Source organism: Musca autumnalis, unplaced genomic scaffold (assembly GCF_047663935.1).
Source record: "Musca autumnalis isolate F117 unplaced genomic scaffold, ASM4766393v1 scaffold_1, whole genome shotgun sequence".
NCBI classification, from domain to species: Eukaryota; Metazoa; Arthropoda; class Insecta; order Diptera; family Muscidae; genus Musca; species Musca autumnalis.
Genome location: NW_027411644.1, coordinates 235,022,015 through 235,043,977, shown reverse-complemented (window position 1 = coordinate 235,043,977; position 21,963 = coordinate 235,022,015). Strand labels below are relative to the sequence as shown.

The window sequence follows — 21,963 nt, the reverse complement described above, 5'->3', positions numbered from 1 at the left end:
ATTTCAATCAGCTGTAGTGGGATTCTGTAACTCATTTTTGCTGTTACCGACAAAAATCGGTAAAATTAAATCGGAAAATCATGACTAAAAACATAAAGAAAAGTTGGCATCACTGTTTGTGTCGGTAGAGGCTAGCGACAACTTTTTATTCATCGTTAAATTACCGAATAATTTCGTTAATTATCGAAATTATAAGCATTTTCATTTTACCGACAATTATCGATAACAGCAAAAATGAGTTACAGAATCCCACTACTGATCAAGCTTGCAAATTCTTACAAGAACAATTTTCCTTGCAAAAACTTGTAAACAAAAGTCTCTAATATTCTCTCACAATTGTCTCCAAATTCTCTCTCTTTTACTTTGCAAGTTTGTTATCGAACAGCATTTTGTAAAAGTTTGTGCAAATTTGCATATCGTACAGACCTAATAGGGAGTTTTTATTCTCTTTTGCAAGAAAAATGTAAAAAGTAAACAGACACCTTCCTTGCAAAAACCTGAAAGCAATCAGCTGATTTACCAAAACATAATACCAAAGCAGGCAAAAATGTTATATTTTATTAAAAATAAAGGCCTCGACACATAAGAAGCATGGCATTCTTGCTTAATATGCTTTTTACATTAGAACAAAAATTAGGTTTTAGGGCCGTATCGTCATTTATTATCTAAAACAGGCAACATTTTTCGTCATTTACCATACAAAAATAAATGACGATTGCTGCGTCATTTATTCTAAACAACGCACGAAGACACCATACTATTATACGCAGCCCTGCTTTTTCGTCATAAACTACCGAAAAATGCAACTGCTTTATGTTGTTGTTGTATGATGGAGAAAAACAAAAATACTTGAACAATAAGAAAAGTGTAAACAAGTTGTTAAAATAACTTGCAAAAATTATGCTTTTTGTTTATGAAATGAAGTCAAATCAGTTGATAGACATTTGTGCTGTGAAATTCCTTCTCTTTCTAATTAAAATTATCGTGTTTGTGTGTTGTGCGATTGTGTATATGTTTTTGCGTGGGTGTGTATATGTAAACAAATGACGCAAAAAGCAAATGTAAATAAACTTCATTTATTTCTTGGATTTCGTAAAACGAAATCATATAATATGCTATGTTTACATTTACGAAATCCACTCGATTTCAACTGTCAATTCCATTGCTCAAACGTCAAATGAAATCCAATTGATTTCAGATGAGTTTTCATTTGAAGTATACGCAAAGGAATTGACAGTTGAAATTGAGTGGATTTCGTAAATGTAAACATAGTATAAAAAGGCTTTAAGTCATATCTGGTAAATGACTAATAGTCCGGTCAAAATAGACATGCGTATAAGGGGGAAATAGCAAAAATTCCCACAAAGCTGAATTTTGGTGGAGAGCTAGGTTTAGTCATTAGAAACAACGTCCTAAAAGTCCCCATCGATCCCATGTGTGCAAAACAAGTTATTCGGCGTCATAGGTCATTTTTGGAGGCATTATTCAGTTTTTTTAATTTTTCTCAAAAACGGTAGGACTTAGCAAGAGCCGGCTAAAGTAAAAGTTGTAGATTCAATAATTATCTACAAGAGTGGTCTTTATGATTCTTAAAAAAGACTTACCATTTTCGAGATATCACGATCTAAAGGTCAAATAATCAAAATTAGCCGCGTAAGTACATTATGAGGCGAACCGATTAAAGTAACGACACTATGTGTTAGATACTTCCGTAAGCTTTCAAACGATATCCATTTTGCAGTAATCGGTTCAGTAGAACCGGGTCTAAACCGGCTTTTAAATTTGGCCTTTCGGGTCGAATAACCGGCGAACCGGATCCGCAACCGTTGAAAATTATACATTTCCGTAATCAGCGCAACACATCCTACCTTCGGACAAAACTTGAAAAATATCGCAGAGTTTTCGTTGGGGTCGTTCACGTTGGGCTTTCGATTTTACATGTGGGTTAAATGGGCTATTTTTGCATAAAATGTCTCTAACATTGAATAACTCTACTAAACACGCTCCGATTTTGTTGAAATTTTTTTAGAGGATAGCTATAATTTCGCTCTTCAAGAAAAAATATTTTTTTTTTTGGGGACAGACCCGATTACTTCGTTTATTTTAGCCGGTTCGTCTGAATATGTGCATATTTCCCTTATAAATGCATAAAAATCATGTGTTTTTTAGAACAGCTATATCTCAAGAATGGTTCCTTCTAAGAAAAAAATTATAAAGGTCAAACTTGTAGATTATTTTTCTGTCTACAATATTTACTTTAGTCACTTTTTGATTAGATCAACCGTTTTCAAGAAATAAATCCGAAAACCTAAAAAACCCTTAAAATTTGACCTTTGACCCCGAATAATTTTTTTTTTTTTGCACACATGGGATCGATGTGGACTTTTAGGACGTCGCTTCTAATGGCAAACCCTAGCTCTCCACCAAAATTCAGCTCTGTGGGAATTTTTGCTATTTCAATGTCTATTTTGACCGGACTATAAAGGCCTGCGTACATAAGCTGCCTTGCCTGCTTACCTTGCTTACTTCTGATAAAAGAATAAAAAAGAAAAGGGCAACCCAGTTCGAAATATCCTCGGCCTTCTTTATTCTTTTATATTTATTATGTCAGAAATGAAGCAGGAAAGCAAGGCAATCAGGCAGAGCAGCTTATGTATGCAGGCCTTAAAGACCAAGTTCAACCTAAGACCGTGTTTAGACATTCAAACTGGAAAGAAAATTTTTCTTCTCAATTTCGTTTAAAATTTCCTTGTTGTTCAGACACGGAAATCATGTTTGTGTCAATTTTCTAATTTTTCTTATTCTTCTTCACGCTCATTTTCTCATTGCGCCGTTCAAAAACAAAGCCAAGGCAAAATTGTAATGAAAAATAAAAATGGACGTGTGTGATAAACAATTAATTATTAAAGGAACCCTTGAATTGCATTTTAATTTTGATATTTCCACTTATTTCGAATTGTTTTTCTTAAAAAATAGTTTTTCCTCCAAATGTTTTTTTTTAATTGTGTCCGCTGTTGTTTGTTTCTCGACAGAGAAAATAAAATGAAAGAAAATGCAAAAACAAATCTGCAGCCAACTTCAGGTTGTATACAAAGAAAAACGAAACAAAACAGAATTTGCCAGTACAGAGGTGTGTGTACCCCCTCTTATTCCTCTCTACTCCCTCGCCCATAAACTCAATTTTCTTTCCCATCAACTTTCCCTGTATAAACAGGGACTAACTCAAATGTGATTGTGAAATCTATATATGGTATCTGAAGTAAGAGAACGCTTTTCGAGTAAGGCGGCCATAAGACCATTTGCTTTTTTACATGTATGTTGTCACTTTGGGTATACTAATATACAGAACAGCTGATGTCATACATGTGAAAAAGCAGATGGTCTGATGGCGGCCTAAAGTGGTGAAACTTGAAGATTCTTGCACGTAAATGAACAGAGCTATTGTGCTGAATTGTTTGCGTTACCGTTTTTCATATATGGTCTGTTCCTTAACTTCTGAAAATGGTAAAACCGGCAAAAGTAGTAAAAGTTGTAAACTGCTCCCATATGAATTGTGTTGTGTCTGAAGTAAAGGAACGCTTTTCGAGTAAAAAGTAGTAAAACTTGAAGATTCTTGAACGTAAAGGAACAGAGCTATAGGTTGCATGCATGGCACAATCATACAGGTACCCGAGTCAGCCCAGCTGATGTACTGTGAGCTGTCAAAAAAGTTGTTGTAATTGAAAACACAAAATTAAAAAACAAAAATTTAAAAGAAAAACTGTGAATTTTTGACGGATTTTTGTTATAATGTGTTTATTAATAACTGCCCAATAAAATTTTGTTTAAAAAAAATGTGTGAATCGCTTTATTTTTGGAAAACATTTTTGACATTTCACAGTACTGAACTCGTTTTTGTTGTAGTTGTTTGCTGATGCATCTACCTGGTAATTGTGCCATGGTTGCATGACAACGTTTACTGAACATACCTCCTACATTGGGGTATGTTCAGTTACAAGAGCATATTTTATTGTGAAAATATTTAATCAAGCGCGATTTTAAAAGTATCATAGCTACTTATTTTTCAAAATAATCGATTAGATAAGTTCTAAAATTGTCTTCTAAAGCTACACAAGAAGAATTTCTCTAATAGCAAACAATATCTGTGTCATATAAAGAAGAAATTTTTTTGCTTGTGACAAAAAAGAACTTTCACAACACAAAACAATATGGAATATCTGGACAAAGATAGATCACTGGCTACTGCTACAACTGATGACGTCGAGGAGGAAGAGGAGGAGGGAGGACCCATACCTATTACCAAAATAGAGGTAGCTGGCATTACAGCCAACGACATAGAAAAGTTAAAAAATGCTGGATTTCATACAGTGGAATCTGTCGCATTTGCTCCACGCAAGGAACTTTTAGCTATCCGAGGATTTTCAGATAGCAAAGTGGACAAATTAGTGGAATACGCTTACACTTTGGTGCCCATGGGTTTTACATCTGCTCTCAGTTTCTATCAAAAGCGTTCTGAAATTATTATGCTGACCACAGGATCCAAAGAATTGGATAAACTTTTAGGTGGTGGTATAGAAACTGGATCGATTACAGAACTATTTGGAGAATTTCGTTCGGGAAAGACACAACTTTGTCATACCTTAGCGGTAACATGTCAGCTACCGATAAGTCAAGGTGGGGGTGAGGGAAAATGTCTTTACATCGATACTGAGGGTACATTTCGACCGGAACGTTTAGTGGCCATGGCTGATCGTTATAAGTTAGTAAAGGATGATGTACTCGATAATGTTGCATGTGCCAGAGCTTTTAACTCAGATCATCAAACGCAATTGCTAATGCAGGGAGCTGCTATGATGTCCGAATCAAGGTAAGTCAAATACCGTACAAATTTGTTTTCGAATACTAGGATTTCCTTTTCCCAGATATGCATTGATAATTGTGGACAGCGCCACAGCCCTTTATCGTACAGATTATGCAGGACGTGGTGAATTGGCGGCACGTCAAATGCATTTAGCACGATTTTTACGCTTATTACTGAGATTATCTGATGAGTTTGGTGTTGCTGTGGTGATCACAAATCAAGTGGTTGCAGAAGTAAATGGTGGCGCTTCTATGTTTCAGGCTGACGCCAAGAAACCTATTGGAGGTAATATAATAGCACATGCTTCGACAACACGTTTATCTCTGCGCAAAGGGCGTGGAGATACTAGAATTTGTAAAATCTATGATTCACCGTGTTTACCCGAATCGGAGGCAATGTTTGCTATATTACCAGATGGTATAGGTGATGCTAAAGAGTAGTAAAGATTGATCGATCATCATGGCCTTTAAAAGAAATATATATTTATTATTTAGCCTTAAGCATTTGTTTAAATTTCCTTTCATCACTCTGACAAAATTTTAGCTTTCAGCTAAAGAAACAATATAGGATTTTGTTTATTATGTATCTTAAAATGTATTCAATAAGAACTGAATGATTTTTATTTTTATGTATTAAGAATTAGCGGAATGAAAAAATAAACAAAAATGTTTCACAAAAAATACACATATTACTTTTCGTTGTGATCAGCACATTAAGAGCTAGCTGTAATATATTGAAATTATCCAAATGGTTTAGCTTAACAGCACTTAAGCCCAATGGAAATGTCATTAGGAACGCTAAATCATCCATAGCGATAGGCCGTGAAATAGCTGGATGAGCCGAGAGCCAAAATTCTAAACCTGTCACTAGCCACCTAAATCGTGCTGCAAAATGGGCAGAGTGGTCTCACTACTGAAGCCAGACAAGGATACCGTCAAAAGTAAATGAAACAGACCGATTTTGCTGTTGTCGCCCGCATCAAAGCCACTTTAAGCTTTACTCCTTCCCAGTATCAGAAATATCTATCCAGATGCCTAGCATCAGCATTCGTTTCGTAAGCAGCACAGCATCACAACAGCGCTGCATGCCATTTCCACACATTTTAGTCGAGGAAATAACCAGAACAAGCTTTACCGTAGAACAATGTTGGTGGCGCTCGACTTATCAAAAGCCTTTGATACTGTCGACCACGGTGTTTCAGGGCTACCCTCCGTCCAAGTTTGAAAAATTGGATAATAAATTACGTATATGTGTTGTCATACGTGGAATTAGGATGGAATTTTATGACAAACCCGAGTAGTAGTAAAGAGTACAAAGAACCCTCTTGTAACGGATTGACCAGAAACCAAGAGGCTGCCAAGCCAGCATCACACCTATGCTGCTACAGCAACAAAACAAAGCAGTTTTGGTTCAAATACGTTTAGGATGGTGCAGTCCTCTAAATTCTGGCCAGCATGTGACACATCGAAGCAGACACATTCCTAGACTAGGAGGGCAGCAGGATTAAGCAGGGAAACGGACAAACATATGGTAAGCTGCTAGAAGAACAACAACGGGGGGTTCATCGACATGACAACATAAATGACGGCGGTGCCCTTAAAGTTATGAAGTTTAATGTATGTATGTGTAATGTGTATGTATAAAAAAATCCATAGATGTTATATAATCGATTCGGTCAGTGATTTTGGATACAAGTCTTACGTTCTTAAAGCATAAGGATCAGAATGAGGAACAAGCCCTGTTGAAGAAACCCTCGCGAATCCCTTTATCGTGCCTTTCGTTGACCTTTTTGCCATTAATGGACCTACGGTTACCATTGTATAACTCTTGAAGTCCAACATCGGTTACCCGATAAAATCGCAAAACAAATATCTGTACATTTGGCATTTGTGTAGTCCACAAATTGTAGAGTTTTAATAAACTAATCTACAAAACAATTACTTAAAGCACTAACAAATATTTTTTGAAAACACCTTTTTTGGTGTGTTAACTATTTCCCTCGGATACACTCATTTGTACACTGTGACGATTAAGATTACCCAATAGACCTTCAAGTAATATGTCATTTATGAATTTTTCTGCCCAGATTTGCTGTTTGGAGTCCATGCGTCTTAACTTATTTGCCCATGTTTCGGCAATGGCATCGTAATCATCTCTCTTTTTATACACATCTACGTTTTCGAATTCCATTTGATTTTCATTCATCACGTAGTCCTCATTTGTAGTTTTTGCAACATCATCATTATGCATATCCTAATAAAAAAACATGAAGTTTTATTAAAATTATACCGTGCTTTAAAAAATAACTTAACTGTTTGGTGACTATCTACTGTGGACAATAGTGGATAATTTGTACATTCGTTTAAAACTTCCTGTTTTGTAATCACTTCATTTACAAAACTATTGTCACAAGAATCCATAGCTTCCAAATTGTTTTCGCTACAATAATCCCGTACGTCGTCATCATCCGGATTTGTTATTCTCATAATATTACGTTTCTTCCATCGAAATAACCAATTTGAATCAGGTTCAAAGTTTTCTCCACACTCGACAGCCAGCTCTTTTGCTTTCTTTATTAAATCGGGTCCCCTTAGTGGAGAATTTAGTGCCCGTTGCTGATCGAACCAAATTTTCAATGCATTTTCAGTCTTAACGTGGACACCGCTTCTGTTCCGTTTTTGTTTCAAATCGGCACGGTTTGCTATTGCCTGTATGATTTCAAACTTTTTCTTTAAAATACGATGTACCGTTGATATATTGATTTTGTATTTTGCACATATTGCCTTCTTACAATGTTTGTCGTTCTCCACTTCTTTTATAATATTCAGTTTGTCTTTCAACGATAGAGATGTCAGTGTTTTCTTGGACATCTTTTGTTTGTTTTAAATTTTGCGAATCACAACTCTGGGGAAATAACGATTTATTTCTTTTACTGCAGTTAATTAAAATAAATCAATGCTCTTAAATAAATAAAAACAAATACTTTACAAGCAGCTATCGCAAATTTGCAGATATGTCAGATATGTTGTATTTCATACGGGGGACTACAGCACAGCTGATATGATATCCCAGTAAACAAAACTGTAAAGCTAAAAACAGATACAACGTTTGATTAAAGTTTTGCGTTGGGCGTCGAGAAAAAAACAACAACAACAGGGCGACGACGTCACCAAAGTCCAGCGTTTATCTGTTTGTCGGCATATATTTCAAATGAATTTGAATTTTTCGGCATCATGCCCAACAGTGTAAAAACGGCCAAAACGACACAAAACTTTACCCAAACGTTGTATCTGTTTTCAGCTTAAGAGTTCGCCATTAATCATCCAGCAAACCAAACGTAAGGGTAAAATACAAGCAGCTATCCCAAATTTGCAGATATGTTGCATTTCATATAGTCCCAATTTACATTAGGCGAGTTTACTTGCGGCAATTGTCGGTTTGTGGGTGAGAGAGGGTGTTGAGAGGCAAAGGGTTACCATATACCTCACCTCTCTCACCATCAAACTGACAATTGCCGCAAGTAAACTCGCCTAATGTAAATTGGGACTTACCCTGCGTTTACACATGACAGGACAGTTGAGTACATGTATTGATTGTCAAAAACCCAAAACTTGCCTGTGTGACGTAGGCGTCCAGACAACTGCAAAAACGGTTGTAAAATTATCAATGAAAATAGTCGATTTCTTTTTGTTTTCCGTTAATATATTTTGTTTTGTTCCATCCCAGTACTGTTGTCTTTTTTGTTATTTGAAATAGTTTTGTTTTCATTTATTCAAAAATGTCCATGTTTACTGTCTGCGAAAATTACCAGACAGTGCCGAGGCAACTCGCCAAATGTTTGTATGTATTAGTAAATCAGAGTTGTATTTGCAGACAGTCTGTCTTGTGTAAACGCCAAGTTAGGCTACTGCACAGCATGGTACAATAATACAGGTAGCATTATCATGCCAGCTGATGGTAACATAATGTGTCAATTGCATTGAATTGATGTTAAATTTTGACGTCTTATGTTGCCAACAATTGCCGATGCGGCTACCTGTGTCTTTGTACCATGCTGCACAGCAAAGATGCTATCCCAGCAAACAAAAGTGTAAGAGTTCGCTATAAATCATCCAGCAAACCAAACTCAATGCCATTGAGAGTAGTACATATTTCTTGTGAAATTCTTCTCCTTGGTGCATGTTTACCATTTATGGAAGCTAGCAGATTTCAATTCCATTGTGTATACGTCAAACAAATCCTCAGCTGAAATCCAGTGGATTCTATTTGACGTATACACAATGAATTTGGCAGTTTAAAACCACGAGATTTCACATGGCTTGCTGGTATTTGGTACACCATGAGTTCACATATTACGAAATAGTTGCCACTTCTTCTTTCGATATTACTTCTGTACTTTTCATCAGAGAAAATATTAAACAATCCTCAGGAAATTCGAATATGTTATATTTGAGATTCAAATGTTGCCGTCGGATATTTCCATGTTACTTTGTGTACTCTCTTATGAAGTAATATGAAGCCAGCAATATTTAGGTCGTGATTATTGCACCTTTCTAGAAAGTCCTCATCATTTCCGTTGCAACAACCCAACGCGTTTGTCCGATTAAATTGTCATATTTAAAATTGTCACTACATATTTGGTCATTGAAGTCATCCATTAGTATAGTAATGCCTGTGTTTGATATCTCTTTAGGGGGTTTGACTAACAAGCTATACATTGCTTCTTTCAGTTTATTCAATATTAATTCATTTATAAGTACAACAAAAAGTAATTATTATTATTATTTACATTCTATAAAAAACAAAAACATACAAATTCATCACTCAAGCATTTCATAATTTTCTCCATGTACTATTGTCTTTGGACGATCGTACATTATTTGTACACTATGACGATGTAGAGTACCCAGTTGGCCTTCCAGCATTATGTCATTAATGAACTTTTCTGCCCACAGCTGTTGTATGGGATCCATGCCTCGCAGCTTTTCCGCCCATGTCTCAGCAATGCGATCAAAGTTATCTTTAATTTTATATTTATCAGCCGTTTGGAATTCTATAAGGTTTTCATTCATAGCCTCAGATTCATTACTTGTTCTTTGTCCATCAGACATGTCCTAAAAATAAACAACGTTTTAATAACTAAATATGAGTTGGAACTTTAAATTAATCAATTCAATTATTATAATTTAAAAAATAACTATACACATGAACTTTACTGTTCCATAATTCTTGGAAACCCAAACATTCGTCATCATCAATTTCACACTTTAGTATGAAATCTTTATTAAAACTAGGATTAGATGGATCTTCAATTTCTGCAAGCTCTTCATCGTGGTCATCATTGTTCCTCGACTTAATATTGCGTTTTGGAACAAGTGACGTTTAGGGGCACCTCTCGGATCGGTCTAAAATTTTTACTATAAATAGCCCTTAGGAACCTGAACACAATGATATATAGTTGTCCGGAGGGGAAGTCCATACTTCCCGAGATATGGGTCTTGACATTTCCGAAATTTCGTACTTTAAGATCCCAGCAAAATAAATTGGAAGTAGTGCAATGTAGACTGCTTCTATCACGGCATGTTTTGATGCCGTTCAAACGGAGTCGTGAAAAAGGCACTCCAATCCTCACATTTTAACCGCATTTGGATGCAATCTAAAGAATCACATCCACTTGTCACATTTTAACAACATCCGGATGCAGTTCAACGGAGTCGTGAAAAAGGCACTCCAATTCCTCACAATTTAACAGCATCCGGATGCAGTCCAAACGGAGTCGTGAAAAAGGCACTCCGTTCGCTACATTTTATTAGCAGTTGTTAGAGATCCCTATATGTACATAAATCAGATTGTACATCTCTACAGGCAGCGGCTTTCGCACGTGTTTTGATACAGGAATTCTGCGGAAATTGTGCAAGCCATTACAAAATATGCCAAAACAAATAAAATGCATTATTTGTGCAAAACAAAAATATTAAGATCTTTATTACATTAACACAAAATCCTCCATTAAATTCAATCGCAAACATGCGTGTTTCCTCCGCTCTCCATTTGTTCCAAGCTGAACTGTTTTTGCTTCATTTGCTAAATGGGTTGTCTTCCCATCACCAGTTAAGATTTCGACATGTACTCCAACATCACTCCATTCGGAAATTTTCTTCTCTTGAGTTACCGGAAAAATGTTCACAAATGAAATATTATTTAAGTATAGTACACATTGACAAGCAAAACTGACAGTCATCGAGGTCTATTCCGTGAATATCAAAGCCTAACTGAAAAATTTCTTTTGTAATCTCTAAATAATACCGTAAATATTGAATTTCAAACGTTTTTAGCTAAATAAAAGTTGTTATTTGCCGGAAAATTGTCCTAAAAGTACGTTGACTGTCAGTTTTGACTGTTAGTGTGTACTCCCCTTTAGTTTGTATTAACAAATGTTTGAAAATGTTAACACGCTTATCTCTTATTGGAAAATGTATACCGCTGCCTGTAGAGATGTACAAACTGATTTATGTACATGTAGGGATCTCTAACAACTGCTAATAATATGTAGCGAACGGAGTGCCTTTTTCACGACTCCGTTTGGACTGCATCCGGATGCTGTTAAATTATGAGGAATTGGAGTGCCTTTTTCACGACTCCGCTGAACTGCATCCGGATGTTGTTAAAATGTGACAAGTGGATGTGATTCTTTGGATTGCATCCAAATGCGGTTAAAATGTGAGGACTGGAGTGCCTTTTTCACGACTCCGGTTGAACTGCATCAAAACATGCCGTGACAGAACTAGTCCACATTGCACTACTTCCAATTTATTTTGCTGGGTACGTACACGAATTAACCCGTTCATACGACATGGTACACAATTCATAGCAACATGATTCATATTTTCATAGTTTTTGTTTACTGATTTTAAAGAAAGTTTCAGCCAAAAGACGAGTGAAGTTAATTGATATGAACTGAAAAAATATTTGTCCTTCTTTCAGATATCTTTTTAATATTAAATTAAATTAGTTTCATTCATGTTTTCTATTTTTTCTCACAATTTTGGTGTTTTCAGTATATTTTCAAATTTTTCTATTTTAAAAATTAACGAGAGAGAGACCTGCCAAAATAACTTTTTGGTATACAGACTTTCCGGCAGGCATTTGATTTTTGTTTCTAAATTTGTACGCGAATTTGAAACGATGGACAAGAAATGCAAGTGCAATGAAAGAGAAGACACAATTTGCTATGATTTGAATATATACCCGTCGTTAAACCGTTTACTTTCCATTCACATTTTGCAGTTTTTTTAAAAATTTTTGGGTTTTTAATAAATTTTTAAATTTTGTATTTTTCCTGTCATAATTAATTTATTTCGATAAATTCTCTCATTTGTTAGAGATGGGACATATTTTATCGTCGTTCTGAAAGTAATTTAAATTGAACAATGTACACAAATCGTTGTTCGTTCTCAATATTTTGTATGGGAAATGAAGTAATTACATCGTAATTTGGGGTCGAACAACGAATAGAGAGCGAAAGACCGTCAGTCTGAACAAGGCATTAACCTGTCTTTTATCGAAAGATAAGTTAAGGCTTTCTTATGGGTACTTTACACGATATGTATTTTACATATGGGTTGTCACTTTTTATATACAAAATGTATACGCAAAGTGACAACCCATATGTAAAATACATATCGTGTAAAGTACCCATTAGCCATATCATGACACGGTGCTCTTGAAACAATTTTAAATGGAAGGTGTTTACACCTTGGAAGTTTTTGCGGATTCTGAAACTACAATGTTCATAGATGAGAAAAATCAAAAAAACAAAAAAATCGCCGGAGCGCTTTTTAAATAAATCGCGATTTAAGTTGACATTTTTAGGGGTTGTTTAGCTTTTCACGATTTTGTTCAGAAACCGCAAGTCCTATCAAAATGGGACTAAAGAAAATGTTGTAGCTATGAAAATTCTCTACAATGTGTTTAGTTTTATAACTCAGGTTTTTTTGAGGACTAACCCCCAGTTTTTGTAACTATTTTTTGTTCGTTCGTCTATATTCGTAATAATTTAGGCATCCATAGTTCAGCCCCTAGATGACATACGGACCTAATTTTTCGTAGACGCGTTCCATATATAGTTAGTCCCAATTTACATTAGGCGAGTTTACTTGCGGCAATTGTCAGTTTGTGGGTGAGAGAAGGTGTTGAGAGGCAAAGGGTTACCATATACCTCACCTCTCTCTCCACCAAACTGACAATTGCCGCAAGTAAACTCGCCTAATGTAAATTGGGACTTAAGAATTCCTCTTTTCAAAATCAGAGCTCTACATTTGCCCTGAGGCGAGTAAATCGATCTACAAAATTTGACAATTCGTGTGAGAAGAATAAAAACTTTAAAAAACAGGGGGTTAGTAATATGTATATATGGTCTTTTAGGCCTTGAATTATGAAATGAAATAAATAAAACAAATAAATAAAATAAATAATAGGTACTTTACACGAAATGTTTTTTACATATGAGCTGTCACTTTGCATATATATTTTGTATGGGAGAAGTGACAACTCATATGTAAAAAACATATAGTGTAAAGTACCCATAAGAAGGAAGCATTATCAGCCCAGCTGATGGTAACATAATCGCTTCGTTCCAGAACTTTTTTAATGATAAAAGTGTCAAAAGAGCAATCTGTTGAGAATGAGTCCAACACACACATTTTTCCAAAATGTACGGGAACGGAAAAATGGCAGAAACGTCAAAAAAACTGGAACAAATGTCAAAGTCGGCGTGTCAGCCAATCGGAATCCGGCAAACATGTTGCACATTTCTGCTCGTTCAAATTTGTCGTGTAAAAAGTTTCTAAAGAGAAAGCCATTCAGCGCCATTTTTGTTCAAAGAGAAGTGAACATTTTACAACTTTTTTGGTGTACGGGAACGCATTTCGGGGAAAAATGTTCAAAATGTGTAAAAACTTAATGTGTCAATTGCATTGAATTTACGTCAAATTTTGACATCTTATGTTACCAAAAACGGCAGTTGCTGCTACCTTCTTATTGTATCATGAACCAGATTTTTTTTTGCGAATTTAAATGTTATTGGCCAGAGTTTTACTACATCGCCACAACAAGCAGTATGGATTAATCCGTGAGCCATATTTTCTTTGTGTGCCAAACATTTGTTGCAATTATTCGCATTAAATGAATCAGTAATACATTTGTATTACAAGAGTTGCCGACAACATTACACGATTTACGAGTTTTTGCACTTAAATTAATAAAATATAATGCATAAGTTAACAAAAACATGAATTGTTGGCAGCTAACGCGAATTGGCAGATAAGTACTCGAGCAGCACTTAAGTACCATGGCGATACGTACAACTCATCAATCATTCTTCATGACGGCACATAAACCAGCTGATCAGAATTCAACATGCTTAAATGTTGCCGACCTCTTTGACGAGGCAAGTTTAATTTGAGCTTAAAATCGTGGAGAATGTAGACGTGAATAGTCTTCGAAACAGAGTACGTAAAAATACTTTAAATAAAATTTCCAATCGTTTCGTTTCGTATTTTCCATAGGAACAATACAAAACGAAACATAACCCTCGTTGGCCGAGCTCGCTGTTTAGTTTCGTTTTGTTTACATTCGTGAGTACGAACAAAACGAAAAGCGAAAAGTACTCAACTCCACAACAACAGATAGAAAACTAAATAGTCCTTAACACATGTGAATAAATCAAAAACGTTTGGTGGTTGATAAAATTCACTGTGGTATGCTGATGCTAACTTATAGGGTTGTTATGCAATCACATGTGTGTGTGTGTCTGAGTGTGTCATTGACCATAACGCACGGCAAACGTTTCCCAAAAATACTTGTCGTTTCGGTGGTGAATGAAACAACTCGGCAAAGCATAGCCGATGTTACATTTCACCAATCGTACGGTTTCCATCTTTTTACGTTGAAAAGTTTGTGTTTTTGTTTTGGTTGTGAGAATGAAACGATTCAGAGAAGCTGAAAAGTTTGTGGCTTTGTGTGATTGGTACGGGAATCGTTTTGTTTCTTTACGTTCATTGCTTCGAAAATTTCGATATAGAACAGCTTATCATCGCAAAAAGCGATTACAAAAATATGAAGTTCTTCGGGAGGACCCAAACAGTATGGAATAAAATTAAATACAGTTCTTAATGCAAGTTAACGCTGTCGTCTGTCTAGGGTATAAGATTACCAAAGCTTGAGCGCAATCGGAATATTTTAACACATGCTCTGGGGCATCGAAGTTTCAATGGGCCATATATGTATGTACATAGGTATATATAGCTAATATTAAATCCGAGCCGATTTTCGCAATTTTTGCAGGATTAGTTTTGGCTTAACTCTAGTTTAGTAAAAACTCTCCGATTTTTTTGAAATTTTTACCAGAGGTAGATATTGTTGCGCTGATCACGGAAATGTATAATTTTCTTGGGGGACGGACCCGGTTACCCGGTTATTGGACCCGAAAGTCCGGGTACAAAACCCGGGTTGGACCCGGCTCTACTGAACCGACAAAATGGGTATCATTGGAAAGCTTATGGAAATACCTATACGCCGGCTACGTAAAGAAACATTTATAATTTAAAAGAAAAATGTGTTCCCGTTCCCTAGATTTGAACCTGTCCATAGGAGAAAGTCTTAAATCCCCGGCCGAAGGCCGGCTACTTAAAGAAAAATTTATAATTTAAAAGAAAATTCTGTTCCCGTTCCCGAGATTTGTGCCTGTCCATAGGAGAAAGTCTTAAATCCCAGGCCGAAGGCCGGCTATTTAAAGAAAAATTATAAGATAAAAGAAAATTTTGGTCAATTTAGAAATTTAAAATTTCTCATAGACACCTATAATGTAAAGGAACGAGCCCTACAGAACCGAGTTCTGAAGATTCTAAGGGCCATATCTCTGGATCCAGAGAAGGTATTACAACATATATCACCATTTTGGAAAGGTTAAAGTGCGAGCTATAATCTGACATACATTAATGGACCCATTTTCCCATTTTGAGGGTTTTATGGAAAAATCCGGGTCTAAAATTCAGTTTTTGGGCTATATCACCTGACCACCTGAAAATAACCCCATCATATGACCACTTGTTGGATTTCCATAAGCTTTCCAATGATACCCATTTTGAGGCAATCGGTTCAGTAGAGCCGGGTCCAACCCGGGTTTTTTACCCGGACTTTCGGGTCCAATAACCGGGTAACCGGGTCCGTCCCCCAAGAAAATTATTCATTTCCGTGATCAGCGTAACAATATCTACCTCTGGAAAAAAATTTCAAAAAAATCGGAGAGTTTTTACTAAACTAGAGTTGTTCCTTAGTTTTTTAGCCACAACGAAGAACTGGCAATTTTTTTTATCTGAAGAGCGATTTACCCTTTGGTCCCATGCAAATTACTATGGAATCTTAAAATCTATGGCAATTTTAAATACCTTTGAGTTTGAGCATTTGGTAAATCTCCAAGAAACCATAGGTAATTTTTTGTAATACTTTTATTGATAACTCAAAGTAGTAGGTAATTCTATTTTTTTACCGTATTTACATATTATCATGGTGTTAAATTCGCCTTGCATATTATAATTCGCATATTTTGTATATTTTTACGGAATATTGTTTTGAGGACCAATAGCAAGATAATTGCACACAAAACCGTATAGTTTTGGCATAATTTGTTGCCAGAAACGAACAATTAATATGTAATGTTTTACAATTTTGGTCTTTGCAATACTTTTGATTTCTAACTATATTTTTATTCATTTACACGGCCATAACTTCCACACAAATTAACTTTTTTATCCCAAGTTTTGAATAACCCCCATTTCCCTGGATAAAACAAACTTACCCCATATCCTTGACTACTGTTGCTCTCTGCCACGATTGGAGACATCGATTGAATAGGTTTGTACTTTTTTGTACGAGGAGTTAAAAACTTTGAACTGATATTGGTGATCGTCGCTTCAGGTATTAAAGACATTTCCAATTTTCTATACTTTGGTTTTGTTTTACCAGATTTTATTGGTGCTGTGATAGTGTCGGTAGTGTCGGCAACATTTACTTTTTCAATGTTTGGATTTGATTTACAAAGATCATTGCTGCTCATACTGTCATCACCATACATATCCATCTCCTCCAGAGACATTTCAGTTTTAAATTGTACTGATGATGAACTATCAATTTCCACTTCAATTTCATCAAGCACCGTCATACTGCTGTTGCTGCTACTGTTGAATGATTTAGAGCGTTGAGGAATTTCACATTTTCTCAAAAAATCCAATTCTTTGAAATAATACAATGTAATGGCATTTTCATCTAAATTGTATTTGGTTAATTCTTTCAATGCTCGTCTATAATTTGTTCGTAATGTGTTGATTTTCTTTTTCATTTCATGCAGTTCAGCATTTCGAAAAAATTCCCGATACTTTTCAAGCAATTTAAGATATTGGTCATGTTTGATTTGCTTATTTGTGTATTCTTGGCAAGATGTATCCCACAAAGAGGTTAAGGTTTGATATACTTTCAAAAATTCCAGTATAAATTTCTTTTCACCGTCCATTTTTTCACTTTAAAAAATGATAATTTTCTGATTTTTCGTTTTGTGTTTTGTTTTTGCTGACTTCTAAAACACAAACAGATGTACAGAAATAAACATCATCAATCACATTGATGCATGATAGGGGTTGTTTGTACAACACACAGCATGATTGTTGGATGGAAATGAAATGCTACGACAATTTGCAACTGTGAAGTGTTGATGATAGGCAATAAATTAAGGGTGCCTTAAACTACGCCATAATATCATATTTATGACCTGCAAAGTGTCCATTTCCTTTCCTACAGGAAGTAATTACCACCAATCCAATGGTAATTTTAACGCTTAAAATGCATTTAGAGTGGAACATCCAATAAAGGAAAGTGTCTTAATACTTACTTAGCTGGCCCATTACAGAACATTTGTTCCATAGACCGAACTAAGAAAAGATCTCCAAATCTCTCTGTTTTGTGCTTCGCTTTTTGGAATACCGCGCCTTGTCATCTCATCATCCACTTGTTTGCGCCATCTATTCTTTGGCCTGTCAATTCTGCGTGCACCGCCATGTGGCTGGAATTTATACGCCTTTTTAGCGGGTTCATCATGGCTCATTCTTATTATATGGCCTAGCCAACGCAATCGCGGCATCTCGATACATTTAACTATATAGACGTCGTTGTATAGAAGATACAGATCGTGGTTCGTGCGACGTCGATATTCACTGTCAACGCAGATCGGTCCGTAGATCTATCGAAGATTTTTTTCTCTCAAACACGCCAAGCACTGCGTTATCTGCTTGCGCAAGTACCCAGGCTTCGGAACCATACATTAGCACGGGTAGTATCAGTGTTTTGTAAAGCGTTATTTTTGTTTGACGAGTTGTGGCTTTGTTTTTAAACTGCTTACTTAAACCAAAGTAGCATCTGTTGGCCAATACAATTCTTCTTTTTATTTCACAACTGATATCGTTTGTTGTGTTTACGGCGGTGCTGAGGTATACGAAGTCTTTTACTACCTCAAAATTATAGGAACCAACTTCAACAGTTGGTCCGATCTCAATGGACGCATTGCGCGTCGCCGTTTACCGCCAGACCCAATTTAGCAGATTCTCCTTCGGCCTTTATAAAGGTATCGGTTACTTCTTTTACTTTTACTATATCATCAGCATAATCAACTAACACGTGGCTATTGATGTAGATTGTGCCACTTCTTTCGACATTTGCCTCTCGTATAACCTTTTCTAGCAGGATGTTGAAAAGGTCACACGAAAGGCTGTCTCCTTGCCTGAAACCTCTTTTGGTACAAAACTCTTCGGAGAGGTTCTTTCCTATTTTAACAGAAGATCTTGTGTCAGTTAGAGTCATTTTACAAAGCCGAATGAGCTTTGCGGGGATACCAAATTCAGACATTGCTTGGAATACCTTTGAACGTAGCGGGCTGTCGAAGGCTGCTTTATAATCGACAAAAATGTGGTAGGTGTCGATCTGCATCTCTTGGGTCTTCTCCAGGATTTGGCGCAGGGTAAATATCTGGTCAATGGTGAACTTGCCAGGTCTAAAGCCGCATTGGTATGGTCCAATTATTTCGTTGCCATGGGCTTTAGTCGTTCGCACAATATCCCTGACACTATCTTGTATGCGATAGGGAGAAGACTTATGCCCCTATAGTTGGAGCATAAAGTCTTATTTCCTTTCTTATGGACGGGACACAGGATGCTCAGGTTTTAAACAGCTCGACTGGTAGGCCATCAGCTCCTGCTGCTGTCTTTACCTCACCTTGGCCGGGTGGTATACATTCAATACCATATTCTTGGATTGGATCTGTATATCTTCGTCGACTTCGCTACTATTGGATACCAACAGTTTGGAAAAATGATCTTTCCATATCCTTAGCACACTATCTGTATCAGTTACCAGATTACCTTGCTGGTCTCTACAGGATGTACTTCCAAAGCCATAAGTTTGATGTTTCACTCTTTGGTAGAATTTTCTGACTTCATTCTGTCTCCTGTACATCTCGATTTGTTCACACTCCCGCTTTACCATCTCTCTCTTTTTCCTGCGGAAAAGACGTTTCTTCTCTCTCCTTTTCTCCCGATACCTCTCTCGAGCGCTACGCGTTGCTACTGATAGTAAAGTAGCCCTATATGCCGCATTTTTCTCTTCGGTAGCAGCACGACACTCCTGGGCATACCATGGATTCCTTGGTGGAGGTCTCTGGTATCCAAGTACTGATTTTGCGGCTGTTTGCATGGAGTGGGCAATGACTGCACCTTCTCTATAAAGAGTGCGAACATTCCAGGTGTAGATTCGCAGATCATGGTCCTTAAAACGTTTGCGGGGGTCGTCAACTTTTGAGGGATTTGTTTTTCTTTTCTTTCGTTTTTTCATAGTAGGCTGTTTTTCTAGGGGAGGGTTACTAACCCGACGCCCAAACCCAAGTTTTTAACGTTCTTATGGGTGAACGCGCGGCACATGTTAGCTCACTACCTTTAACGGGTGTTAAAGGCAGTTCCACAGGTGACACCACGGGGAGGTCAGTGTCCTTTTGAGATGAAAGAGGGACCAAGATAAATCCTGGGCTTTGCCATGTTAAATCCGGTCAGGACCATTGCTTGGTATCTTCCATCCCCTATGTCACCCAAGGGTCTTAATAAAACAAATTTAAAGTGTTTAGCGCTTTAGAACTTTGTGCCGTTTTACCAATACTCGGACAGACCTTAAAGTAAAATTTGGTATAGTCCATCTTCAAGCTTAAACCGTTGTTGTAGATAGATAGTCACTCCAGTAGTCCATTGTTCATCCAGATAAGTGAGTGAGAGGAAAATTGGGGGAGGGGAAAGATGGAAAATAGATTAATCGAACCTAATTAGATCTAAGAAGACCCGCCCATTTAAGGCACCAGTAACTTTTCAGGGCCGCCGATACTAACCAAGAGAAGTAAGATAGAAATGCAATGAAGGGCACCAAACAGCATCTGCCTTTTGTTCACCAGGCTATGACAGCAAGAGAGTTGGTGCTGGGTCATTTCAGTTTTTTTCGTCGTGTTCACAGAGCCTGCAGTACTTAATTTTATTGTCCTTCCACTTCCTTATAATTAGACAGCGGAATTTTATGCAACCCCTATTTTTGGTCCGAATCACGCCAAAATTTGGGACTGGGCATATTTTTAGATTCTGATTACATTGCAATCGAAACATATGACATATGCAAAATTATGTAAAATGCATAAATTTTTGCATATGCAAAATTTATGCATTTTACATATTTTCTTATGCAACAAATATTTCAAAAATAGTTACAAAAATGTTTGTGTGTACAATTTGTCTGTTTAAAATTCTCTTCAGACAAATCAATAAAATAGAGAAATGTATAACCACAGCCACAACCTTCAAAATACTGAAAATCGGGAGGTATCGCTCTATGGGGGCTATATGAAGGCGTGGACCTATGCCGACAAATTTCAGGTGGAAAGATCTATACCCATAACGAAGACAAAATGCCAAATTTCAGTTCTTTCGGTGGGATATTGAGGCCACAACCTTCAAAATACCGAAAAACAGGAGGTACCATTCTACGGGGGCTATATGAAGACGTGGACCTATACCGATAAATTTCAGGTGGAAAGTTTTATACCCCCAACGGAGACTTAATACCAAATTTCAGCCATTTCGGAGGGATATTGAGGGCACAACCTTCAAATTACCGAAAATCGGGAGGTACTGTTCTATGGGGGCTATATGAAGACGTGGACCTGTACCGAGAAATTTCTGGGAGAAAGTTTCGTACCCCCAACGAAGACTTAATACCAAATTTCAGCCATTTCGGAGGGATATTGAGGGCACAACCTTCAAAATACCAGAAATCCGGAGGTACGGTTCTATGGGGGCTATATGAAGACGTGGAGCTATACCGATAAATTTCAGGTGGAAAGTTTTATACCCCCAACGAAGACTTAATACCAAATTTCAGCCATTTCGGTGGGACATTGAGGGCACAACCTTCAAATTACCGAAAATCGGGAGGTACTGTTCTATGGGGGCTATATGAAGACGTGGACCTGTACCGATAAATTTCAGGTGGAAAGTTTTATACCCCCAACGAAGACTTAATACCAAATTTCAGCCATTTCGGAGGGATATTGAGGGCACAACCTTCAAAATACCAGAAATCCGGAGGTACGGTTCTATGGGGGCTATATGAAGACGTGGAGCTATACCGATAAATTTCAGGTGGAAAGTTTTATACCCCCAACGAAGACTTAATACCAAATTTCAGCCATTTCGGTGGGACATTGAGGCTACAACTTTAAAAATGCCGAATATCGGTAAGTACCGTTCTATGAAGGCTATATGAAGACGTGGACCTATGCGGACAGATTTCAGTTGTAAAGTTGCATACCCCTAACGAAGACTTAATACCAAATTTCAGCCATTTCGGTGGGATATTTAGACCACAAATCCTTAAATATATTTTTGCATATGCTCATTTTATGCAGATATGTAAAAATATGTCAAAATATGCACGATATGCAAAATATACAAAAATTTCTGGGCCTT

The 21,963-nt window shown here is 36.7% G+C and overlaps 3 protein-coding genes across 4 annotated transcripts; 1 reads left to right on the top strand and 2 right to left on the bottom strand.

The window, feature by feature from the left end:
• The first annotated feature begins 3,995 nt into the window (after nt 1-3,995).
• On the top strand, nt 3,996-5,541 carry spn-A (RAD51 recombinase homolog spn-A). Its single transcript, XM_073964040.1, has 2 exons — nt 3,996-4,867; nt 4,923-5,541. Exons 1-2 carry the CDS (start codon nt 4,209-4,211, stop codon nt 5,299-5,301), a joined length of 1,038 nt encoding a protein of 345 aa, XP_073820141.1. The 5' UTR covers nt 3,996-4,208; the 3' UTR covers nt 5,302-5,541.
• A 1,217-nt stretch (nt 5,542-6,758) lies between these two features.
• On the bottom strand, nt 6,759-7,948 carry LOC141391122 (uncharacterized). 2 transcript variants are annotated; one of them, XM_073964039.1, is made up of 3 exons: nt 7,850-7,948; nt 7,174-7,765; nt 6,765-7,114 (listed from the first exon to the last, which is right to left on the bottom strand). In XM_073964039.1, the coding sequence occupies exons 2-3, from the start codon at nt 7,729-7,731 to the stop codon at nt 6,848-6,850; spliced, it is 825 nt and encodes a 274-aa protein (XP_073820140.1). In that variant the 5' UTR covers nt 7,732-7,765; nt 7,850-7,948; the 3' UTR covers nt 6,765-6,847. The 2 variants fall into 2 exon arrangements, with proteins under 2 accessions (XP_073820139.1, XP_073820140.1); XM_073964038.1 differs by having other exon boundaries at nt 6,759-7,114; nt 7,174-7,909.
• A 1,626-nt stretch (nt 7,949-9,574) lies between these two features.
• On the bottom strand, nt 9,575-17,499 carry LOC141389236 (uncharacterized). The gene is made up of 2 exons (XM_073960477.1): nt 16,719-17,499; nt 9,575-9,975 (listed from the first exon to the last, which is right to left on the bottom strand). The coding sequence occupies exons 1-2, from the start codon at nt 17,427-17,429 to the stop codon at nt 9,682-9,684; spliced, it is 1,005 nt and encodes a 334-aa protein (XP_073816578.1). The 5' UTR covers nt 17,430-17,499; the 3' UTR covers nt 9,575-9,681.
• Between the last annotated feature and the right edge of the window lie 4,464 nt (nt 17,500-21,963).